This window comes from Salvelinus namaycush, chromosome 18, assembly GCF_016432855.1.
Source record: "Salvelinus namaycush isolate Seneca chromosome 18, SaNama_1.0, whole genome shotgun sequence".
In the NCBI taxonomy this organism is placed as follows: domain Eukaryota; kingdom Metazoa; phylum Chordata; class Actinopteri; order Salmoniformes; family Salmonidae; genus Salvelinus; species Salvelinus namaycush.
Genome location: NC_052324.1, coordinates 21,738,637 through 21,762,724, shown reverse-complemented (window position 1 = coordinate 21,762,724; position 24,088 = coordinate 21,738,637). Strand labels below are relative to the sequence as shown.

Sequence of the window (24,088 nt, the reverse complement as noted above, 5' to 3'; positions counted from 1 at the left end):
ATGGAAACCTAGCTATAGAATCCAATGTCAATTTAATCTCTCAGATGCATTGACAACTATTTAGAAACCGTTAAATTCAGCAGGAGACGGTGAAGTAGAAATGCAACGTGCTTTAGAATACTTTGACCAATTACATCTTCTTATGCTCAGAAAGGTTAAAATAATAGTAATGAGTTGTGTAGAACAGAGGACTGGGTATGATGTTGAATGTTATGTTGCTTCAAATGTTCTCTCATATGCTTACAGGTTTGAACAGTTATGGCGGAACGTGTGGATGACCGTGTCAAACATATTTTACAATGTCCTACACAGTTGTCAAACAGCCTTCACCTATTCTGGGCGCACTGTATTCCTCCCGCGCCTCCAAGCAGACAGACACCTTTACTAATGGATGGGATAAACATTCTTTGCACACCGAGCAAAATCTGACCCACAATCAGATATGGGAGATGGGACAAGCACAGAATCCTGTCACCTTTCCTGGCAATGAGGAACTTTTTAGGGATAGGGGGCAGCATTTTCACTTTGGATGAATAGCGTGCCCAAATTGAACTGCCTCCTACTCTGTCCCAGATGCTAATATATACATATTATTATTACTATTGGATAGAAAACACTCTGAAGTTTCTAAGACTGTTTAAATTATGTCTGTGAGTATAACAGAACTCATATGGCAGGCCAACTTCCAAACAGGAAGTGGAAATTCTGAGGCTGGTCGATATTCAACTCATCGCCTGTTCAAGTCCCAGTAAGATATGGATCTGTTTGCACTTCCTATACCTTCCACTAGATGTCAACAGTCTGTAGAACGTTGAATGAAGCTTATACTGTGTTGTGGGGCCGGATGAGAAGGGAATGAGTCAGTGGTCTGGCAGATTGCCAGTTCCTGGTCACGCGCATTCCAGATGATATTGCCTTGCGTTCCATTACTTCTACAGACACAAAGGAATGCTCCGGTTGGAACGTTATTGGATATATATGATAACAACATCCTGAAGATTGATTCTCTACTTAGTTTGACCAGTTTATTCGACCTGTAATATAAAATGTTTAAGTTTTCGTCCGACGTTATGCGGGACTTGTACGAGCGTTTGGATATGTGTACTAAACGCGCTAGCAAAAGTAGCTACTTGGACATAAATAATTGACATTATCGAACAAAACAACGATTTATTGTGGAACTAGGATTCCTGGGAGTGCATTCTGATGAAGATCTTCAAAGGTAAGAGAATATTTATGATGTAATTTCGTATTTCTGTTGACTCCAACATGGCGGAGAATGGCTGAGCGCCGTCTCAGATTATTGCATGCTGTGCTTTTTACGAAAGTTATTTTTTAAATCTAACACAGCGGTTGCATTAAGAACCAGTGTATCTTTAATTATATGTTAAACATGTATCTTTATCAAAGTTTTATGATGAGTATTTGTGTATTTCACGTGGCTATCTGTAAATACTCTCGCTATTTTGGAGCCATTTCTGAACATGGCGCCAATGTAAAACCACGATTTCTGGCTATAAATATGCACATTATTGAAAAAAACATAAATTTATTGTATAACATGATGTCATATGACTGTCATGATGAAGTTGTTCAAAGGTTAGTGATGAATTTTATCTCTATTTGTGGGTTTTGTGAAAGCTATCTTTGCTGTGAAAAAATGGCTGTGTTTTTTGGGATATGGTGGTGAGCTAACATAAATATATATTGTGTTTTCGCTGTAAAACATTTAAAAAATCGGACATGTTGGCTGGATTCACAAGATGTTTATCTTTCATTTGCTGTATTGGACTTGTGATTTCATGAAATTATATTTTATTATATCCCTGTGGCGCTAGGCTAGGCTAGGCTATGCTAGTCAGCGTTTCTGATGACAATGATCCCGGATCCGGGATGGGTGGTTCAGAGAGGTTTTAAGTAAGGCTGCGCAAGACGTTCGATAGGCTAGTAGACTGTGGAAATAATCGTGGAGTTTATCATTGTTATAACCTAGATCCTTTATAAAATCTGGACCGTTTCTTTTCTTATGGCTCAGCAAACAAGTGGTAGCATATGCTTTTGCACGTCTCCATAACAAGGCCTATATCTGCACATACCCCCTCAATTCGAACCCTGCTTTTAACCATAAGACATCGCCACAGAAATGTATAGACGAAGGAATGCATGGTGACAGTGATTGTGTCTGTTAATCTGGTAAAGTGGGGGCGAGGTCAAATCATGACATCAGTGATTTTCAGGTCAGAGAAAGATGCCAGAGATTCCGAGTTGGATGACTGTTCAAAACAAAAATCCCAATCTGAGTTTGTTTTTTTCAGAGTTCCCAGTTGTCTTGAACGCACTGAAGTCGGAAGACAGAGATTGCTGACTTCTGAGTTGTTTTGAATGTGCCACTAGAGACCTCCAACAAAGAAAAGGAAAGGGGGATACCTAGTCAGTTGCACAACTGAATGCATTCAACTGAAAGGTGTCTTCCGCATTTAACCCAACCCCTCTGAATCAGAGAGGTGCGGGGGGGCTGCCTTAATCGAAATCCACGTATTCGTCGCCTGGGGAACAATGGGTTAACTGCCTTACTCGGGCAAAACGACCAAAACGTTTATCTTGTCAGCTTTGGGAATCAATCTAGCAACCTTTCGGTTACTGGCCCAACACTCTAACCACTAGGCTAGCAAGAAGCCCTCGCGTTTGTATTGATGCGAGAAATAGGCATATCTACACAGTAATGGTGGCTGTGATATCAACTAGCCTAATCATTTTTGCATTGAGGTGATAGGCCTATTTTAGCTAAATCGACAAATAAAATTGATGAACTAAACAGACACTTAAACTAACACGTAACGTGTAACTCATGAAGACGTTTTCAAAGGCGTTCATGGTAAGATCATTCATAATAAACTGACACGTGACGTATCAGTGACACGTTACGCGACGTGAACACTACGTTTACATAACGTGTACGTGTCACGTGACATGAACGTGTCGGCAGTTTGACACCTTAGAAACAAACTTGTCTCCATTGACAGTCTGTTAATTCATGCAGTTATTTTATGGCATTAGGAAGGCGTTGGGTTACTTGGTGAAAGGTATCAGTAGCTTCACAAGGCATAATTCTGGCATAAATCACCCCCCATAGATACAGGCCTAAATTCAGCCAAGGCAACAGTACCACCATGGGGATGTCGCCTAACATTGAACGTCTGACTGACATGACATGATACCAAAGCCTTACTAACGTCTGTGTGACGCCTGCGTGTTAATGAAAGTCATACAGTGCATAGTTTATATTAAATATCAACCATAAATGTTAGAAACGTACCGTTTTTCCCATGCAAGCCGACATTCTGATGTAACCACCTTGAGCTATAATGTATTTCATGTTATCACTTATGGCCTAGAAAAGATGATGTCCAATCTATAGGTAATCTGTCTTCCCCTCAACAGCTCATGGGATGGTATGTCATCTTATCTCGCTGTATACACATCTAAACATTGTTAGCCAATCACAGACTGTTTTGATACCAGTTCCCAGTAGCCTATATCAGACAACCAATAAGAGTTGTGTCCGTGGCATTCAGTCGAATAGACGATTTCATAGGCTTTCCCAGAGGATCCGTGCTATTCGGAATCCTTGGAATGTCCCCAATCAAGTAGAAACGTAAAATAGTTTGGTTCAGTTTAGTGTTAGGGTTTAGGGTTCAGGGTAGGGACGTCCCAAGGAATCCGGATAGCAGTGACCGTTCATAGAGTGAGAGACAGGCACGGTATTTGAGACATTCCTTATTTTTTTTTACAAGTGGCAGACACAATTTTCGAGAGTGTCTGCTCCATATAGTTTCCTCAGAGACAATGAAAATAATTATGCTATATTTATTAAGTTGTGATATCGTTAGGAAATATTTAGGCCTACTGTGTTAAGGCAATTTTGGTTATTTGAAAATTATTTATTTTTGCTGTGTTGATAAGGTATTGTCGAAGGCACGTAGGCAATATTATTTACTGTGTCGATAGGGGAGTAGGCTAGTGTACAATAATAACGTAATTTGATATGCTAGTATGATTTTTTTCATGGATGAATTAAATTGTAAATGAAAATATACACATGTGGTGCTACAGGATATATACATATTTTACATTGTAATACAAAACCCTTACATGCCATTGTGTGCTGGAGCTATGGGTTTATTTTTCCACTGTCACTAGGTCTAAACATTCACACTCAAACTGAATTGAATGGGGGATGCATAATTACTTCTCACTGAAGAAGGGTAACAAGGTACAACATACAACTTCGATTGAAGACCTAAAATCATGTCTGACAAGACCAATGAAATCATAACGGTATCCTAATATAGTGAGGATACAGGAGTAGACTATTCTACAATAATGTAACTAACTATGTGTGCTAGTATTATTTATCTAATTGGTCAATTAAATTGTAAATGTGGATGGGTAAGCTACTTCATTCAATGATTACGGTATTGTACAAGGTAGATACAGGAGTAGCCTATAGTCTACACTAATAATGTAATTGAATGTACTGTAGTATAATTTATTTCATTGATGTATTAAATTGTAAATGTGGATGGGTAAGCTACTTCATTCAATGATGATGGTATTGTACAAGGTAGATACAGGAGTAGCCTATAGTCTACACTAATAATGTAATTGAATGTACTGTAGTATAATTTATTTCATTGATGTATTAAATTGTAAATGGGGATAGGTAGGCTACTTTATTGAGTGAATACTGAATGTCTTGCTATATCTGGGAGTATGTTAATGAAGGCTTTTCAGCTGTTGAACTATGGCAATGTCAAATACATTTCTAAATGTATCTTTCTTTTAGTCAAGAAGATGTGATGAGCCAGAGCAACCAATCAGCATCACTGCTGCTGTTCAACCCATCACCCCCACTGCTCTCCCGCCACAAGTAACCACATCCTCTTCTCCTGTTGTACTACTTTGCCGCCACACTTAAAAGGACTGTACATACCCCTGTGCCCATCTCAGTGCAACACGATCCATCCATGGCCTCAGCTGGACCCCCTAAAATGTGAGAAATGTAAACAAGATGCAACAGTAGTGTGTGTGGATGGGAAAGACGTGTGATGTGCCTCTCTGTGTCATTGTTGAAATGCCATAAATGGAAGATGGCTAAGGAGATAGTGATGAGAGAAAGCATACAGTAAGAAAATAAAGACCTCTGGATCTAAAATGAGTGTTGGGTGCCCTCTTCTGTCTCCTTTTTGTCCGTTTGAGGATACTACAGTCACCCCTTGGAACTGCTATTTAAGTCTGAGCAGAGGTTGACGAAAACCTCCAAAGGTAGTGGTGCTATGTTCCGTGTTGTCTTGAATACCAGGCATATGTTTGAGTACAGAATGAAATGGGGGAAACTGAACTGGTTGAACTTGTTGAGTACACTATTCGAAAAAGGGGTTCCAACAGGGTTCTTTGGCTGTCACCAAAGGAGAACCCTTTTTGGTTCCAGTAAGAACCCTTTTGGGTTCCATGTAGAACCCTCTGTGGAATGGAACCAAAAAATAGTTTTCCTGTGAGGACAGCAGAAGAATCCTTTTAGGTTCTAAATAGCACCTTTTTTTCTGAGTTTAGGCCTATATTGCAGTGGTGGTTCTGTGGTTTCTGTAAAACAAATTGGTGGTGGAGAGTTAAGATAATCAGAAATACTATGAAACATCCCCACTTTTAGCACACATTTGCAAGCAGGAAAAGTAACCTTCTATGCGTGCTGAGGCATATGTGAACACTCAACATTGACAGGACCGACAAAAAAATACATACTCGCATGCAAACAATAGATAATAAAGAAATGTACAAAACAATGAAATTTACAAAAGTTGTAAATGTTATGAAATAAAACTTGATGATCAAGTGTAGCAGATTGAATTGCATTAACCCCTCAGTTCGTTCAAAGTGTCCAAAATCATTACGTAAAACACAGCATAGTCAAGATTCTGATTCACCCATGCGAAATTGAAAAACTGTCGAACCTCGGTATTGTTGAATTTATTTCTGTACACAACACGTACACTGCGATCAAGACCTTCCCCCTCCAGATTTGTTAGACAATTTTCCAACTGTTCAAAAACATCGTATTGCGTTTCAGACTCTTCGGACAAGGGTGTTAACGGCTGGTTTAGAGATGTATGTGTTGCAGAATTAAACATCTGGCTCTCGTTCATCTGGGTAATTAGTGATATGAGGGCTTCGGGAATCTGTGATAACATGTTTTCATCGGACGGCCCTGACTCATTCATACGTGTAATAATTTCTATGAGTTCGGCTGGAATCTGTGATAATATGTTTTCATCTATCGCCATTATGTCTGTTACCCCCGCATCATTCATCTGATTAATTATAGCTTGGAGTTCTGGCGGGATCTGGGCTAAGAGGTTTTCAATTGTCTCTCCTAGGTCTATTGGGGGCGCCATTTGGATAATTAAGGATGTGTGTTCTTGTGTTATTCTGGATTGATCTGTGTTACATATATGCTTTTAACGCCGGTATTTGCGTGTTTTAACCTGATTGTTGTTTAACATACGGGGAATCGCTCTACGCCAGAATGATATATCCTGACGGTATTGACGCTCTAGTAAAACACCCATACATCTGTGGAGCAAAACACTTCAGGATTTTAAACCCTGGGTAACAGCTTTGAAAAACCTAGCTTGTTCTATTTCAGAACCGTCTGGTGCCCCCACAGAATTGGCAGAATCAAGAAGGTTGGCCGCTTCACATAACCTCAAATCGTCTACCTCGGAAATGTAATTTAAAACTTTGAAATCATCCGGTTTCGTTGTTTTATTGATGGTGGCCTGTGCGCCGAAATCCTCCGCGTGCTCTCGATGTGTATGGTCTTCTGTGCCGTTATACGCCGGAGAGGAGTCTGAAATAAAATTATACATACAAAATAGGTTATTAACCCTAAAATATGTTAGATAAAAATGTCAAATACATTTCAGATATAATCCTATATATTAACAATACATTAATAAAATCCCTCAGCTTTTTTGACGAGGGCTGTTCTGAAGAATCCATGTAGCGCTGGAGCCTGAAAAAACATTATTTGTCCTTGTTTTAACATATTCAAGCCTAAAAATGTATAAATAATAAAATATGTATAAATAATAATATATATATAATGGATTCACACCGTGTCCATGGAGCACTGTCTCGTGAAGCCCTGCCCAGTAGTACTTTTCGGGAGGGGATGATTCTGAGTAGTGTATCTGGGCCCTAATTGTGCGTTGTTTGGTGGGTTAGGAATGTGGTGCGCGCTGGTGGATGTTCCCGGGGGAGTTGACCGGCAGTTTAAAGCCTCTGTTCTCGGCTGTTTGAAAAAACATTCACACAGAAAGGTAGAATTGCATCCGAATCCTCTGATGTGTCCTCTGCTCTTCCGAAGCCGTTCAGGGTCCATATGGAGCCCGTTATCCTTCTTGGCTGTATGTCAGCTGTAAACACATAAAATAACTTTTAATATAAGGTGCACACATTTTTTTGGTTTTTAATGTATAAATATTCTTGTGTATGGGATTATTGTATTTACGTCTACAATAATGTGACGGAGTTAGGCTGCAGGCAATTTGTTCCGGAGAACCACCGTTTAACAAGGTCTGTTCCAGATCGTTTATACCTCGGAGGAGCTGCGTGAATGTTTGAGAACCTACAAAACATTAGATAATATTAAAGCTATATAATATTAACTTTAGCTAATATTAACATGTTATACGTTAAGAATACGGGCCCTTGGTCCACGTTTACAACACATATAACGCATGTTTAATATTACTATAATATCCATAATGTTCAAACAATTCCACAACAGCCAAATCTAATATATAGTATAATTTTTTCACGAGCTCACCTTCAGAAAGCTCCATTAGGCGGGATTCCCAGATGATCTTTTTAACTGTTCAGTCCGATAACTATTCGGGGCTGCTGTCCTGCAGGTGTGTAGCTGCGCTAAAACGGTTCTAACAGAGTGGACCTTTTGTCAATAGACTCTTTGAGAAGTTTGCGGCCTTGGCTCAAAAGTAGTGATAGTACGGAAAGAGTTTACAGAGCAGGGGGTGACGTTTTTTTTTCTTTTTCGGGCGTTATCCGGTATGCGGTATATTTGATTACAAAGGTAGTTCATTAAGTGGTGAGATACTGCTTTTAAAAACACCTTTATTTCATTCAAAAAATCAAGTACATACAGTTTATAGCCGTTCATAATTAATGTCGCCTTTTTACTATGCCTTTCTTACAGATAAAGGCCCTGGGTAACCATCCCCATTATCTGTGTCCAATTCCCCATCAAACTGCCTGGCTCTCTTGCAAGGTCCATCAAAACTCCGTAAATTTTCACTCCATGGGTATATAATCCGTCGGGCATTTAGATCCTGGGTATGTCTCAAGGATAGCTGCGGCCAGCGCCGTAATTGTTCACGATTTTGGAAAAGAATGTCCAGTTTATTCATAAGTGTTATGAAAATGGGATAATCCACCCATTTAAAACTAAACACAGGAATAAAAAAGTTGACATCCTTGCAGGCTATGGAAGATACATGAGAATTGACAGACTATCATATTGTTCACAGGCTAAAATTGTCACTTTGACGTCAGGGCTATAGGCCATTGAAGCGATTCTTAGGGCCTTCAGATCACTGCGGCCGCAGACCTGTTCTTCCAACGCATATCCGGGCACATTTGTACCACTCAGGGCCTGTTCAATTTTACAGAGCGCTAGCCTAATCTTCAGCCATTCTCTCATCCGCAGAGCAGGAGAAAAACTCCCAGGTTTTGCCTGATAAAGGGGTTTGGGGCCACTGTCTGTGAATATCTTTACTGTAGAATCCTCCGGTTGGAATATGTAAGACATATGTCCCTCACTCGTACGCAAAACTCCTTTAAAACATTCTGGAGCTTCACACAGAACTTCCTCGAGGCTTTGGTCACTGGGTTCATGACAAGACGAGCATAACATACCGAGAATTGGCATAGGTGTCATTTTTTGTTTAATATTCCGGGGGTTATCTTGTTTAGTCTTACGCATGTATTGTTCTGGGCTTTATAAGGCGTCTGCAAAGCCCAATACCCCAGGACATTCGTGTTTCATAGACAACAACCCTGAGGGCAATAAAATAGGGGGGGGGGGGCCTTACTCTTTGAAATGCTTACTCTTTGAAATGTTCATCCCTCCACCCCGTTCAAAGAGGACCCTAGACATCAAGCATCATGACAACTTCAAAGACATTATATACCTTTTTTCGCACTCGTTCTAAGCCGTGAGAACAGGAACAGGATGCACCTAATATAACCACATGGTCACTTTCCTGCCAGGATGTCCTGACAGGAAGCCCAAATATGGGTGTGCACACGTCATCATGACATAGGGTCATAAATCAGACTTTTGACGTGCAACATCTACTTTATGGAGGGTACTATGGTGTTGAATGCTGTTCATTGACTATAGCTCAGCATTCAACACCATAGTACCCTCCTAGCTCTTAGGGCCGCCCCCAGGTGGTGAAGGTAGGAAACAACACCCCACTTCGCTTATCCTCAACAATGGGGCCCCACAAGGATACGTGCTCAGCCCCCTCCTTTACCTCTTGTTCACCCATGACTGCGTGGCCACGCAAGGCTCCAACTCAATCATCAAGTCTGCAGACGACACAACAGTAGTAGGACTGATTACCAACAATGAAGAGACAGCCTACAGGGAGGAGGTGAGGGCCCTGAACGAACCAGAGGTAACTTATTTCCGGGCTGGCGAGCTCTATGAATGTGGTGCTAACAAGGTAAATCCGGGGAAAAAGTGAACATAATGAGCATGCCTGAATCATTTATGATTCCACTAATTTGCAGAAGCAGGCATGATTAGAACTTGATTAGAACATTTGATCAAATGATCAAATGATCAAATGATCAATGATCAATGCTGGAAATGCAGTAATAAGTGGGCAAATGATCATTAACAAAATAAAAAGGTGAGTTAGGCCTAAACGCTATTTCACAAATAAAAAGATGCATAAACTGCGTTTACGTGCGTGTACCCTCCACTACATCCCTGATTACATATACTTTTTAGTTGATTACTTCTTTTGTGAATTTTACAATTGTCGAGTAACTGTTGCAAGTGTTCTTCTTCCTATGAACAAAAATTGTGTGGTGGATATGGTAATATAAATAAAGTGGCACCAACAATGCAGCCTTATTCTTGCAAGAACAACAACAACACAGGAGCTAGACAAAAAGTGGATCCAACATAGAGAAGGAAAAACCCCCATGTTCTTCACCTGTCCCATAGATCCTAGATAACTGTAAATCTCTATCAGTGGAAATTCCATCTAGGCTCCTGACACAGCCGTAGATGGTAGATCTTGCTCATCTCATCCCAGTGTGAACCAGGTATGTGGAGTATGCTCCAGGTATGAACAGCATTGGTACCGCTGATTCAACTGCTTAAAAAAAACCTTGTTTGAAACAAATGATTCCCCCCATGATTCATTATTATAGAAAGACTGTCATTTCTGGTTAAGCAGTAATTTTCAAATTGTGTATGATTTGTAACATGATTCAGTGCCTTCAGAAAGTATTCATACCCCATGATTTCTTCCATTCTTGTTGTCTTACAGCATGAGTTCAAAATGGTTTAAACATCTACACACAATACCCCATAATGACAAAGTGAAAACATGTTTTAGAAATGTTTTCACATTTATTGAAAATGAAATACAAAACTATCTAATTTACATAAGAATTCACACCCCTGAGTCAATACTTTGTCGAAACACCTATGGCAGCGAATAAAGCTGTGTCTTTTGGGGTAAGTCTCTTTCAGATTTGCACACCTGGATTGTAAAATATTTTCTCATTATTATTTTTTAAATTCTTCAAGTTCTGTCAAGTTGATTGTTGATCATTGCTAGACAGGCATTATCAAGTCTTGCCATAGATTGTCAAGCCGATTTAAGTCAAAACTGTAACTATGCCACTCAGGAACATTCAATCTCATCTTGGTAAGCAACTCCAGTTTACATTTGGCCTTGTGTTTAGGTTATTGTCCTGCTGAAAGGTGAATTAATCTCCCAGTGTTTGTTGGAAAGCAGACTGAACCAGGTTTTCCTCTGGGATTTTGCCTGTGCTTATAGCTGTATTACGTCTCTTTTCATCCTAAAAAAAACTCCCTAGTCCTTGCCAATGACAAGCATACCCATAACATGATGCAGCCTCCACCATGCTTGAAAATATGAAGAGTGGTACTCAGCGATGTGTTGTGTTTGATTTGCCCCTAACATAATGCTTTGTATTCAGGACAAAGTTCATTTCTTTGTCACAGTTTTTGCAGTATTACTTCAGTGCCTTGTTGCAAACAGGATGCATGTTTTGGAATATTTGGATTCTGTACAGGCTTCCTTCTTTTAGCTCTATCATTTACATTGCATTCAGAAAGTATTCAGACCCGCTTTTTGTTACGTTACAGCTTTATTCTAAAATGGATACAATTATTTTTTACCCTCATCAATCTACACACAATACCCGATAATGACGAAGTGAAAACAGGTTTTTAGAAATGTTTGCAAATGTATTAAAAATGAAAAACAGGTACCTTATTTACATAAGTATTCAGACCCTTTGTTATGAGACTCCAAATTGACCCTCAGGTGCATCCTGTTTCATTTTAAAAAAAAACTTTATTTAACTAGGCAAGTCAGTGAAGAACAAAGTCTTATTTACAATGTAGGCCTACCCCGGCCAAACCCTAACGACGCTGGGCCAATTGTGCGCTGCCCTATGGGACTCCAATCACGGCCGGTTGTGATACAGCCTGGAATCAAACCAGGGTCTGTAGTGACGCCTCTAGCACTGAGATGCTGTGCCACTCGGAAGACCATTGATCATCCTTGAGATGTTTCTACAACTTGATTGGAGTCCACCTGTGGTAAATTCAGTTGATTGGACATGATTTGGAAAGACACACACCTGTCTATATAAGGTCTCACAGTTGACATTGCATGTCAGAGCAAAAACTAAGCCATGAGATCGAAGGAATTGTCCATAGAGCTCCGAGACGCGATTGTGTTGAGGCACAGAGCTGGGGAAGGGTACCAAAAAATGTCTGCAGCATTGAAGCCCCAAGAACACAGTGGCCTCCATCATTCTTAAATGGAAGAAGTGTGGAACCACCAAGACTCTTCCTGGAGCTGGTCGCCCGACCAAACTGAGCAATCGGGAGAGAAGGAACTTGGTTTGGGAGGTGACCAAGAACCCAATGGTCACTCTGACAGAGCTCCAGAGTTCCTCTGTGGAGATGGGAGTACCTTCTAGAAGGACAACCATCTCTGCAGGACTCCACCAGTCAGGCCTTTATGGTAGAGTGGCCAGACCGAAGCCCCTCCTCAGTAAAAGGCACATGACAGTCTACTTGAAGTTTGACAAAAGGCACCTAAAGGACTCTCTGACCTTGAGAAACAAGATTCTCTGGTCTGATGAAACCAAGATGGAACTCTTTGTCTTGAATTCCAAGCGTCACATCTAGTGGAAACCAGGCACCGCTCATCACCTGGCCAATACTATCTCTACGGTGAAGTATGGTGGTGGCAGCATCATGCTGTGGGGATGTTTTTCAGCAGCAGGGACTGGAAGACTAGTCAGGATTGAGGGAAAGATGAATGGAGCAAAGTACAGAGAGATCCTTGAGGAAAATCTGCCCCAGAGCACTCAGGACCTCAGACTGGGGTGAAGGTTCACCTATCCAACAGGACAATGACCCTAAGCACACAGCCAAGACAATGCCAGAGTGGCTTTGGGACAAGTCTGTGAATGTCATTGAGTGGCCCATTCAGAGCCAAGACTTTAAACATCTCTGGAGAGATCTAAATATAGCTGTGCAGCAGCACTCCCCATCCAACCTGACAGAACTTGAGAGGATCTGCAGAGAAGAATGGGAGAATCTCCCCAAATACAGGTGTGCCAAATTTGTAGCATCATACCCAGAAAGACTCGAGGCTGTAATCGCTGCCAAAGGTGCTTCAACAAAGTATTGAATAAAGGGTCTGAATACTTATTTAAATGTGATTTTCAATTGTTTATTTTTGATAAATTAGCAAACATTTAAAAAAAAAAAAAAAAAAAAAAACTGTTTTTACTTGGTCATTATGGGTGTATTGTGTGTAGATTGATGAGGGGGAAAAAAACAATTGAGATTGAACTTCACTCAACTTTCTAGAGTTTTCCCCTTTAGTTATCACTATTAACGTTTCACTCTACTGTGGGAATTGTGCTCGAATCAACGCAATATTAGCCATTTCAATGTAACATACCGAAACAAAACGAACTATGCAAGACTTATTGTGCAAACCTAACTGTGCTAGAGATTTTCTTGTAAGCAGCGAACATTGGAGTAGGATTCTACTCTATTGACAGGCAGGATTCAGGCCTGTACACAGACCATTCTGCTGCACTGTTGGAGCTAGGAACACAAACATTTCACAAAACCCACAATAAAATCTGCTAAATATGTGTATGTGATCAATAACATTTAATTTAATTTGGTAACCAATCAGAGCTGCAGTAGGCTTATATGCAAATAGCCATTGCCATATATATCTGTCTGGTACGGCAACTGCTCGGCATCAGACCGCAAGGCACTACAGAGGGTAGTGCGTACGGCCCAGTACATCACTGGGGCTAAGCTGCCTGCCATCCAGGACCTCTACACTCGGCGGTGTCAGTTTAAGGCCCTAACAATTGTCAAAGACCCCAGCCACCCCAGTCATAGACTGTTCTTTCTACTACTGCATGGCAAGCGGTACCGGAGCGCCAAGTCTAGGACCAAAAGGCTTCTCAACAGTTTTTACCCTCAAGCCATAAGACTCCTGAACAGGTAATCAAATGGCAACACAGACTATTTTCATTGCTTGCCCCCAACTCCCCAACCCCTCTTTTACTTTGCTGCTACTCTCTGTTTATCATATATGCATAGTCACTTTAACTATACATTCATGTACACACTACCTCAATCAGCCCGGCTAACCGGTGCCTGTATATAGCCTCGCTACTATATAGCTTCGCTTCTGTTATTTTTCATTGTCTTTTGTACTGTTTTTATAAATTTACTTATCTATTGTTCACCTAATACCTTTTTTTTTACTTAAAAATTGCACTGTTGGTTAAAGCCTGTAAGTAAGCATTTCACTGTAAGGTCTACCTGTTGTATTCGGCGCACGTGACAAATAAACTTTGATTTGATATGTGCTTCACTTTGAACTGTGCTTCACTTTGAACTGGACTGTGTTTATAGCATGAGTGGGCACGATTAGATGCGCTTGTTTTGATATCAAATCAAGAGCTGCATGTAGCCAGCCGCCTCTGCACATTTGTTCATATTCTTTGCTGGTTAGTGAGTTATTAGCCCAGTTATGGCTAATTTCTAGTCAACAATGGGGGAGTGGTTGCTTCCTACAAGAGCACAGAATGTGTACATCTCTAGCCATCTTTGAAAAGCGAGTCAGGTAAAGAGCTTTTTTATGTCTTAAAGGGACAGTGTTGTATTTTGAGACGGTCTTAAATAAGCTAAGTAGTCAATAGGCAGAGGGTAGCATCATTTGTCTGTTTTTTCTCTAAAATTGGTATTAGAATAATAATGCATTTTATTTTGTAAAGTGGTTTCTTGCATCAAACAACACAACATTTTCAGTCACCTCCTTGTCTGAAGGACACGTGGACAAACAGGTTAATGTCAAGCCCTGCATATTTTTTTCATAAATCTCATGGAATGTAGGCCTACATTGAACACCACACATTTGCTGCTACTGACAGAACAGCTATTTCCATGTGAAAATGTTATGGGATGCCTTTTACCCCATTGTTTATGATGGTAAGCTACTCTGGTAGGCCTACATTATGACCAAAAAGCCACAGTTGCCTACTTGGCCACTGTTAAAACTGTAATTTAAAGTGGGTACAGACTCAGTGTTCACAGTAAACACACACCGGAAGTTGCATAGAACTTTCACAATGTTCAAGTTTGCGCATAGCAAACCTGACATTTGCTCAGTGCCGAAAACAATCAGAGGGAACATTGGGTGTGAATACTTTCTGCAGGCACTGTACATAAAGAACCTTGTTAGATCTGAATGATGTGAAATGAAAGTGATACCACTAACTTGATACCTATATGATGTGCTATAGATGTTAGAAAATGTGGTTTATTTCCTACAACGGTTTGATCATGCTTTCCAAAAATGATCTGTACTGTTTTCAAAGATATCATAAAATGTGAAATGGTGTTGCATAAAACACATTTTAAAAAATTGTCAATTTTAGTACAATACCTAACTCGTAGTAATCATATGATAGATTTTCCTTTTGACTTGACATGACTCAGTAGAGTCAAATGAGTGTTGACTCAGTAGAGTCAAGTGAGTGTTGACTCAGTAGAGTCAAGTGAGTGTTGACTCAGTAGAGTCAAGTGAGTGTTGGCACCAGAAAAAATAAGCAGCATCTGTTGTTAGAACGTAGGTATTTTCCAGAGAACTGTCCCTCCCCTTAGCCATCCCCTTTCTCTTTCCTTATGTGATGAGTTATGATTTGTGTATAAACTACAGGCACATGTGCAGACTGAGAGGAGTATAAAAGCAGCAAACACTCCCACCATCTTAGAACTATACTCAACCTATTGTAGGTGTACGTAGCATACGAAGAGCAACCTGTACAAGATGGTGAAGGAGATGGTCAGCAGAAGCCTTGGTAAGGATGGCCTCTTATTGATGAATAATGACAACTGTGTTGTAATTGTTATAGGAGGAAAATGATAACGCTATATGTACATTTTCATAGATACAGACCTATTACTTATATTATAATGGTCTCATGTGAAGTTGATCTTTATATCTACAAACATTAGAGTAGTACAATATATACACTAACGTTCAAAAGTTTGGGGACACTTAGAAATGTCCTTATTTTTGAAAGAAAATAGAATTTTTCGTCCATTAAAATAACAGCAAATTGATCAGAAATACAGTGTAGACAGTGTTAATGTTGTAAATGACTATTGTAGCTGGAAACGGCTGATTTTCAATGGAATATCTACATAGGCGTGCAGAGTCCCATTATCAGCAACCATGCCCTGTGTTCCAATGGCTTGTTGTGTTAGCTAATCCAAGTTGATTATTTTAAAAGGCTAATTGATCATTAGAAAACCCTTTTGCAATTATGTTAGCACAGCTGAAAAATGTTGTGCTGATTAAAGACGCAAAAAGATGGTTGTGATCAAAGAAAAATGACAAAGAATGTATGTCTGAAGTGACTGAGAATGAAACTGAAACTGCTTTACTGAAAGACAAAGACGCAAAAAAAATGGCCTTCTTTAGACTAGTTGAGTATCAGCATTTGCGGGTTCGATAACAGGCTCAAAATAGCCAGAAACAAATAACTTTCTTCTGAAACTCATCAGTCTATTCTTGTTATGAGAAATGAAGGCTATTCCATGCGAGAAATTGCCAAGAAACTGGAGATCTCGTACAACGCTGTATACTTCTCCCTTCAGTACGGGATGCTGACCTAGGCAGAGTTCCTCTGTCCAGTGTCTGTGTTCTTTTGTCCATCTTAATATTTTCTTTTTATTGGCCAGTCTGAGATATGGCTTTTTCTTTGCAAATCTAGCAAGAAGCCCAGCATCCCGGAATTGCCTCTTCACTGTTGATGTTGAGACTGGTGTTTTGCGGGTACTATTTAATGAAGCTGCCAGTTGAGGACTTGTGAGGCATCTGTTTCTCAAACTAGACACGCTAATGTACTTGTCCTCTTGCTCAGTTGTGCACCGGGGCCTCCCACTCCTGCCAGTTTGTGCTGTTCTGTGAAGGGAGAAGTACACAGCGTTGTACGAGATCTTCAGTTTCTTGGCAATTTCTCGCATGGAATAGCCTTCATTTCTTAGAACAAGAATAGACTGACGAGTTTCAGAAGAAAGTCATTTGTTTCTGGCCATGTTGAGCCTGTAATCGAACCCACAAATGATGATGCTCCAGATACTCAACTAGTCTAAAGAAGGACAGTTTTATTGCTTCTTTAATCAGAACAACAGTTTTCAGCTGTGCTAACATGACTGCAAAAGGGTTTTTGAATGATCAATTAGCCTTTTAAAATGATCAACTTGGATTAGCTAACACAACGTGCCATTGGAACACAGGAGTGATGGTTGCTGATAATGGGCCTCTGTACACCTACAGTATGTAGATTTTCCATTAAAAATCTGCCGTTTCTTGTAACAATAGTTATTTAGAACATTAACCTTTCTAGCCCAGGGGTTCCGCTAGCGGAACACCCACAACATTCCGCTGAAAAGGCGAAATTCAAAATTATTTTTTAGAAATATGTAACTTTCACACATTAACAAGTCCAATACAGCAAATGAAAGATACACATCTTGTTAATCTACCCATCGTGTCCGATTTTTAAAATGTTTTACAGCGAAAACACAACATATATTTATGTTAGATCACCACCAAATCCAAAAAACACACAGCCATTTTTCCCAGCCAAAGATAGTCACACAAAAGCAGAAATAGAGATAAAATTAATCACTAACCTTTGATAATCTTCATCAGATGACACTCATAGGACATCATGTTACACAATACATTTATGTTTTGTTCGATAATGTGCATATTTATATCCACAAATCTCGGTTTACATTGGCGCCATGTTCAGAAATGCCTCCAAAATATCCGGAGTAATTACAGAGAGCCACGTCAAATAACAGAAACACTCATCATAAACTTTGATGAAAGATACATGTTTTACATAGAATTAAAGATACCCTGGTTCTTAATGCAACCGCTGTGTCAGATTTTTTTAAAACTTTAAAATACACAACATTTCTCCGCCATGTTTGAGTCAACAGAAATACGAAATTACATCATAAATATTCCCTTACCTTTGATGATCTTTCATCAGAATGCAATGCCAGGAATCCTAGTTCCACAATAAATCGTTGTTTTGTTCGATAATGTCCATTACTAGTGTCCAATTAGCTACTTTTGCTAGCACTTTTAGTTCACATGTCCAAACGCTGGCGCCGGGCCAGGCGAACTCGGACGAAAACTTCAAAAAGTTATATTCCAGGTCGAATAAACTGGTCAAATTAAGTAGAGAATCAATCTTCAGGATGTTGTTATCATATATATCCAATAACGTTCCAACCGGAGCATTTCTTCATGTCTGTAGAAGTAATGGAAGACATGGCCATATCATGACTAGCGCACATGACCAGGAACTAGCATTCTGCCAGACCACTGACTCAAATAGCTGCCATCCGGCCCCAGATCACACTAGAGGCTTCATTCCAGGTTCTACAGACTGTTGACATCTAGTGGAAGGCGTAGGAAGTGCAAACAGATCCATATATTACAGGGAATTGAATAGGCGATGACTTTAACATTGACCCTTCTCAGAATTCTCACTTCCTGTTTGGAAGTTTGCCTGCCATATGAGTTCTGTTATACTCACAGACATAATTCAAACAGTTTTAGAAACTTCAGAGTGTTTTATATCCAATAGTAATAATAATATGCATATATTAGCATCTAGGACAGAGTAGGAGGCAGTTCACTATGGGCACGCGATACATCCAAAGTGAAAATGCTGCCCCCTATCCCAAACAGCTATTAACAATGTCTACACTGTATTTCTGATCAATTTGATGTTATTTTAATGGACAAAAAATTTGCTTTTCTTTCATAAACAAGGACATTTCTAAGTGACCCCAAGCTTTTGAACGGTAGTGTATATATATATATAAACTCAGCAAAAAAAGAAACGTCCCTTTTTCAGGACCCTGTCTTTCAAAGATAATTTGTAAAAATCCAAATAACTTCACAGATCTTCATTGTAAAGGGTTTAAACACTGTTTCCCATGCTTGTTCAATGAACCATAAACAATTAATGAACATGCACCTGTGGAACGGTCGTTAAGACACTAACAGCTTACAGACGGTAGGCAATTAAGGTCACAGTTATGAAAACTCAGGACACTAAAGAGGCCTTTCTACTGACTCTGAAAAACACCAAAAGAAAGATGCCCAGGGTCCCTGCTCATCTGCGTGAATGTGCCTTAGGCATGCTGCAAGGAGGCATGAGGACTGCAGATGTGGCCAGGGCAATAAATTGCAATGTCCGTACTGTGAGACGCCTAAGACAGCGCTACAGGGAGACAGGACAGACAGCTGATCGTCCTCGCAGTGGCAGACCACGTGTAACAACATCTGCAAAGGATCGGTACATCTGAACATCACACCTATGGGACAGGTACAGGATGGCAACAGCAACTGCCAGAGTTACACCAGGAACGCACAAACCCTCCATCAGTGCTCAGACTGTCCGCAATAGGCTGAGAGAGGCTGGACTGAGGGCTTGTAGGCCTGTTGTAAGGCAGGTTCTCACCAGACATCACCGGCAACAACGTCGCCTATGGGCACAAACCCACCGTCGCTGGACCAGACAGGACTGGCAAAAAGTGCTCTTCACTGACGAGTCTAGGTTTTGTCTCACCAGGGGTGATGGTTGGATTCGCATTTATCGTCAAAGGAATGAGCATTACACTGAGGCCTGTACTCTGGAGCGGGATCGATTTGGAGGTGGAGGGTCCGTCATGGTCACAGCATCATCGGACTGAGCTTGTTGTCATTGCAAGCAATCTCAATGCTGTGCGTTACCGGGAAGACATCCTCCTCCCTCATGTGGTACCCTTCCTGCAGGCTCATCCTGACATGACCCTCCAGCATGACAATGCCACCAGCCATACTGCTCGTTCTGTGCGTGATTTCCTGCAAGACAGGAATGTCAGTGTTCTGCCATGGCCAGCGAAGAGCCCGGATCTTAATCCCATTGAGTACGTCTGGGACCTGTTGGATCGGAGGGTGAGGGCTAGGGCCATTCCCCCCAGAAATGTCCGGGAACTTGCAGGTGCCTTGGTGGAAGAGTGGGGTAACATCTCACAGCAAGAACTGGCAAATCTGGTGCAGTCCATGAGGAGGAGATGCACTGCAGTACTTAATGCAGCTGGTGGCCACACAAGATACTGACTGTTACTTTTGATTTTGATCCCCCCCCTTTGTTCAGGGACACATTATTACATTTCTGTTAGTCACATGTCTATGGAACTTGTTCAGTTTATGTCTCAGTTGTTGAATCTTGTTATGTTCATACAAATATTTACACGTTAAGTTTGCTGAAAATAAACACAGTTGACAGTGAGAGGACACTTCTTTTTTTGCTGAGTTTATTTCTAAGTAGATCAGAAAAACTTTCTTGTGCAGTTCTGAAACCGCTCAAAGATTTTGTATTTTTCCTTCAATTAATCATACACATATTCGTCAAGGGATTCCGGTAGGCACAGATGACAGTACAGCCAGTAATTCACAGCACTGGCATACTGTACATGGCCAGTTACAGATGGCTGTGCAAATCATTAACAGATGTTACTTCCTTTCTGAGAGGACAGTAGAATAAGAGATTGTGCGGCAACCAGTCATCTATTCAGTTGATTGGATAAGTATTTTATTTTATTACTTTTTTGGCATGACTAGCAAGTTAATTTACTACTGACCAAAGATCTGCTTTCCAAAGGCTTGTCTGATCTGGGTTGAAAGGAGGGTTACGTAATTATTCATGTGATATTCAATCACGGCTTATGTTTTGTTGAACAATTACATTGAAACAAGTTTAAGACATATGATGTAATGGGCGTCAAAATCAGATAACTTGGTGAGTGCACTGTAAACAAGTATGTGATGTGAACAAGCATCTTCCTTAACCAGATTACTCTCCTGTATTTATGTATCTATGTCTATGCCTATAACTGCCTTTCCTGCTGGCAGTGTCAATGCAAAACTCAAAGGATCCACCCTGTACTAGTTAGCTAATAACACTCATCTAATTTTTTATTTTAGAAGTAACATTTAGTATTGATCATTGTTATCATGAGCCACTATACACTTTAGAATGGCACCAGATATCATTAGGGATTTAAAGTTACTGAATGCGAAACAAATTGTTGTCACTCAGATCCCTTGACTAGACTTCTTTATACTGATCTACTTTGTTGGCACAAAAAAAAAAATCTTTCAGTAAAGCAGTTTCAGTTTCATTCTCAGTCACCTTCAGACATACATTCTTTGTTAGTTTTGTTTGATCACAACCATCTTTTTTATCATGACTGAGGTACTGTAGCATTCCAATGATTAACTGTAGTTGCTCTTTTTAATCTCCTTTAGAGTCTGAGTCAGCACACATTTGTGGACCCCACTGCCTGGGCCCCTTGACCTTCCATAAGGAGGTGGTGGGGGCCTTGGTGAGCCTGAGCCAGGGGGCCAGGCGGGCAGACAGGACTGGGGTCACCTTCAGACACGGCCTGGTGTTCAGCAGCCGCCCGGTACGGCCCCAGGAGAGGGTGCGTCTGCGAGTGGAGTTGTGCGAGCTGACCTGGCATGGAGCTATGCGTGTGGGCTTCACCAATGTACTTCCTATTGCCAGAGCCCTGCCCTCCCTGGCCATCCTAGACCTCACAGACCTCCCTGGCCACTGGGCCGCTCCTGTCCCTGAGACTTGCTGCCTGCCAGGCTCAGAGCTGGACTTCTGGGTCTCCCATGGCGGTAGAGTGTATTTCAGAAATGCCAACAGCCGAAAAAACAGCCGAAAACACAAACTGCTGAAGGGAGTGGACCTCAGCTGTCCCCTGTGGGCCATGATTGACATGTATGGGCAGACCTGCTCTGTGCTCTTACTGGGTAAGTTCAGAAATCAATGGAACATGTATGAATGAACAGTGCAGTCTGTCCTAATTTGATTTATTGGTTTGAAATGATGTCCATCTGTCAGTGTCAGTGACTAACCACAAATCTGGTTATTTCTTGTAGGGTCGGAGAAGAAAGAGTTTTTGGGGAATCAAAAGTCCTGTCCTGCTCCTCAACGGCGTTCCTCCTGTTCTGCTCTTCAGAGACACACCTCACTCAATTTTGACAACTATGTGAATGTGAGACAGATTTGTGATGACATTCATGACAGCTATCTTCTTCCCCGTCCAGCCAATAAGCAGACATCAGGTAAGCATCACAATTATACAATAAATTCCTGCTATCTTGTTTTGGATATTTTTTATGAAAATGGTACTTAATTTGAGTATAATATCTTGATATTTAATCTAAGGTATTCTTTAAAAAATGTAATAAATATATATGTTTCTATTGTCACATGCTTGGCAAACCTACAATTTCTACAAGTTTACATTTTACACACATACTACTTGTGTAGCTTAACATTTACAGAAACATCTAAGCCACATTTGTTCAAGGACATAGATACAGTATATGTTAGCCTCACGTACTGTAGGACTCAGGGGCGTCTATTGGGTATGGCAGAGTGTGGCGGTTGCCATACCTTAGCTCTCAATACCAACAATTTCAATCCCCATTAAAAGGCAAATGCAGTTTAGTGGTATCAGTGGGCTGGCTTTAGGACCATGCAGATGGTTCAGAGCAGACTGGCACGGTAGTATAGAGCATGTTTTAGGCCCATGTGGACACCTCGGAGCTGGCTGGTGGACAGCGCGACTTTTCTTTTAAAAACAGTGCAGAGGTGGAAGGTGGCTGAAGATGACTAGGACACTAGGCAACTGATGTTTGACTTGACATGAAACTAAACTCGTTTTTAATCCCGGTGCTGAGCTATGGTGTAGCAGCTAATTGCTGTATGACATGTGTTGAGGTGAATTAAGCTACAGCAGCTAAGGTGATAATGGCTGGAGTCAGTTTAGCTAGTTTTTGCTGTCCTCTAAATAGTATTTTAGAGTTTTGAAATTGTGTAGAAGTGCAGTAAATGAGCTTGAACTATTTAAAAAAAAATACCACCCCCCTGCCCTGTAACTTTGCCATACCCTAGGTTTAGCAGATATGACACCCGGATCAACCTTATGGACACAACAACACTAGCCACCCTAACTTCAAAGTGAGGCTGAGCCAAGTCCCACTTGACCTTATAGGTCATGTAACTGAGTTTATCTCATTTGATTGCAGACTGTGAGAGCGTGGAGGACTGTGTGGTGTGTATGAGCCAGAAGGCCTGTATCAGCCTGCAGTGTGGCCACCAGTGCCTGTGTCTCCAGTGTGCCACCAGAGTGATCCAGGAGTTTGGAAACTGCCCTCTGTGTCGCCAGAACATCAAGAGCTTCCTGCAAACTAAATGACCCAGTAGGACTAACCCCAATTACTCGACTGGTCGATTGTTTGGTCATTAGGCTGTTGTTCGACAGAGATTGTTTTAGTCGAGCAGTAACATATATATATTTGCACCCATCTCAGTGACTTAATCCATTGAGGAGGCCTAGACTAAAAGCCCATTTATGTTTGATTAGAAAATGTGGTCGGAGGCTCCATATGGAGGGTGTGACAATTGCGGAGCCTCCAGAGGCATGCAGAGGCCAATTCGAGCTCTGTACCGCATCGCCATGCGCCTCCCAAAAATGTTTAACAATGTGGCGGGCTCTGTATAATTCAGCATTGGCATGATTGGTTGACGGTAGGTGGGGCGGTACATCCTGTATAAACACAAACTCACTTCCTTGACAACAGCTCTGCACTGCTCTGCGAAGGGCAATAAGTATGAATGCCCTGACTTCTATTGAGGCCATTCCTGCCATGACTTTTGCTGAGGCCGTATCACCATAAATGCTGCATGGCTAACGCAGACGTCTGATTGACCATGCGCCCAGATGCACAATGCACTTCTCTCTCCAGAATGTGCTCTCCCCTGCCAATTTGTGCCAGTGGCCATTTTAGCATGTAAATCTTGGTGGGGCAAGCTCCCTCAAAACATATTGGGATGCATGCCAGCAAAGCCACTACACAACACTAAACAATACATGAATTGCACTACAGCGTTGACAAACGGTGCCCACAAACTGCTAGGGCCTACATAAAGCTGTTCCAACAGCAGTCCCAACACCTGACCACAACACCACTGGCCATCAGCGGAGTCTTGTCTGGCAGCAAAACACTTCATTCAGACTCATTTACTG

The 24,088-nt window shown here is 41.0% G+C and overlaps 1 protein-coding gene across 1 annotated transcript; it reads left to right on the top strand.

Moving 5' to 3' along the window:
* The first annotated feature begins 15,743 nt into the window (after positions 1-15,743).
* LOC120062876 (E3 ubiquitin-protein ligase NEURL3-like) lies at positions 15,744-23,257 on the top strand. Its single transcript, XM_039012944.1, has 4 exons — positions 15,744-15,762; positions 21,291-21,803; positions 21,933-22,118; positions 23,088-23,257. Exons 1-4 carry the CDS (start codon positions 15,744-15,746, stop codon positions 23,255-23,257), a joined length of 888 nt encoding a protein of 295 aa, XP_038868872.1.
* Positions 23,258-24,088: the final 831 nt, after the last annotated feature.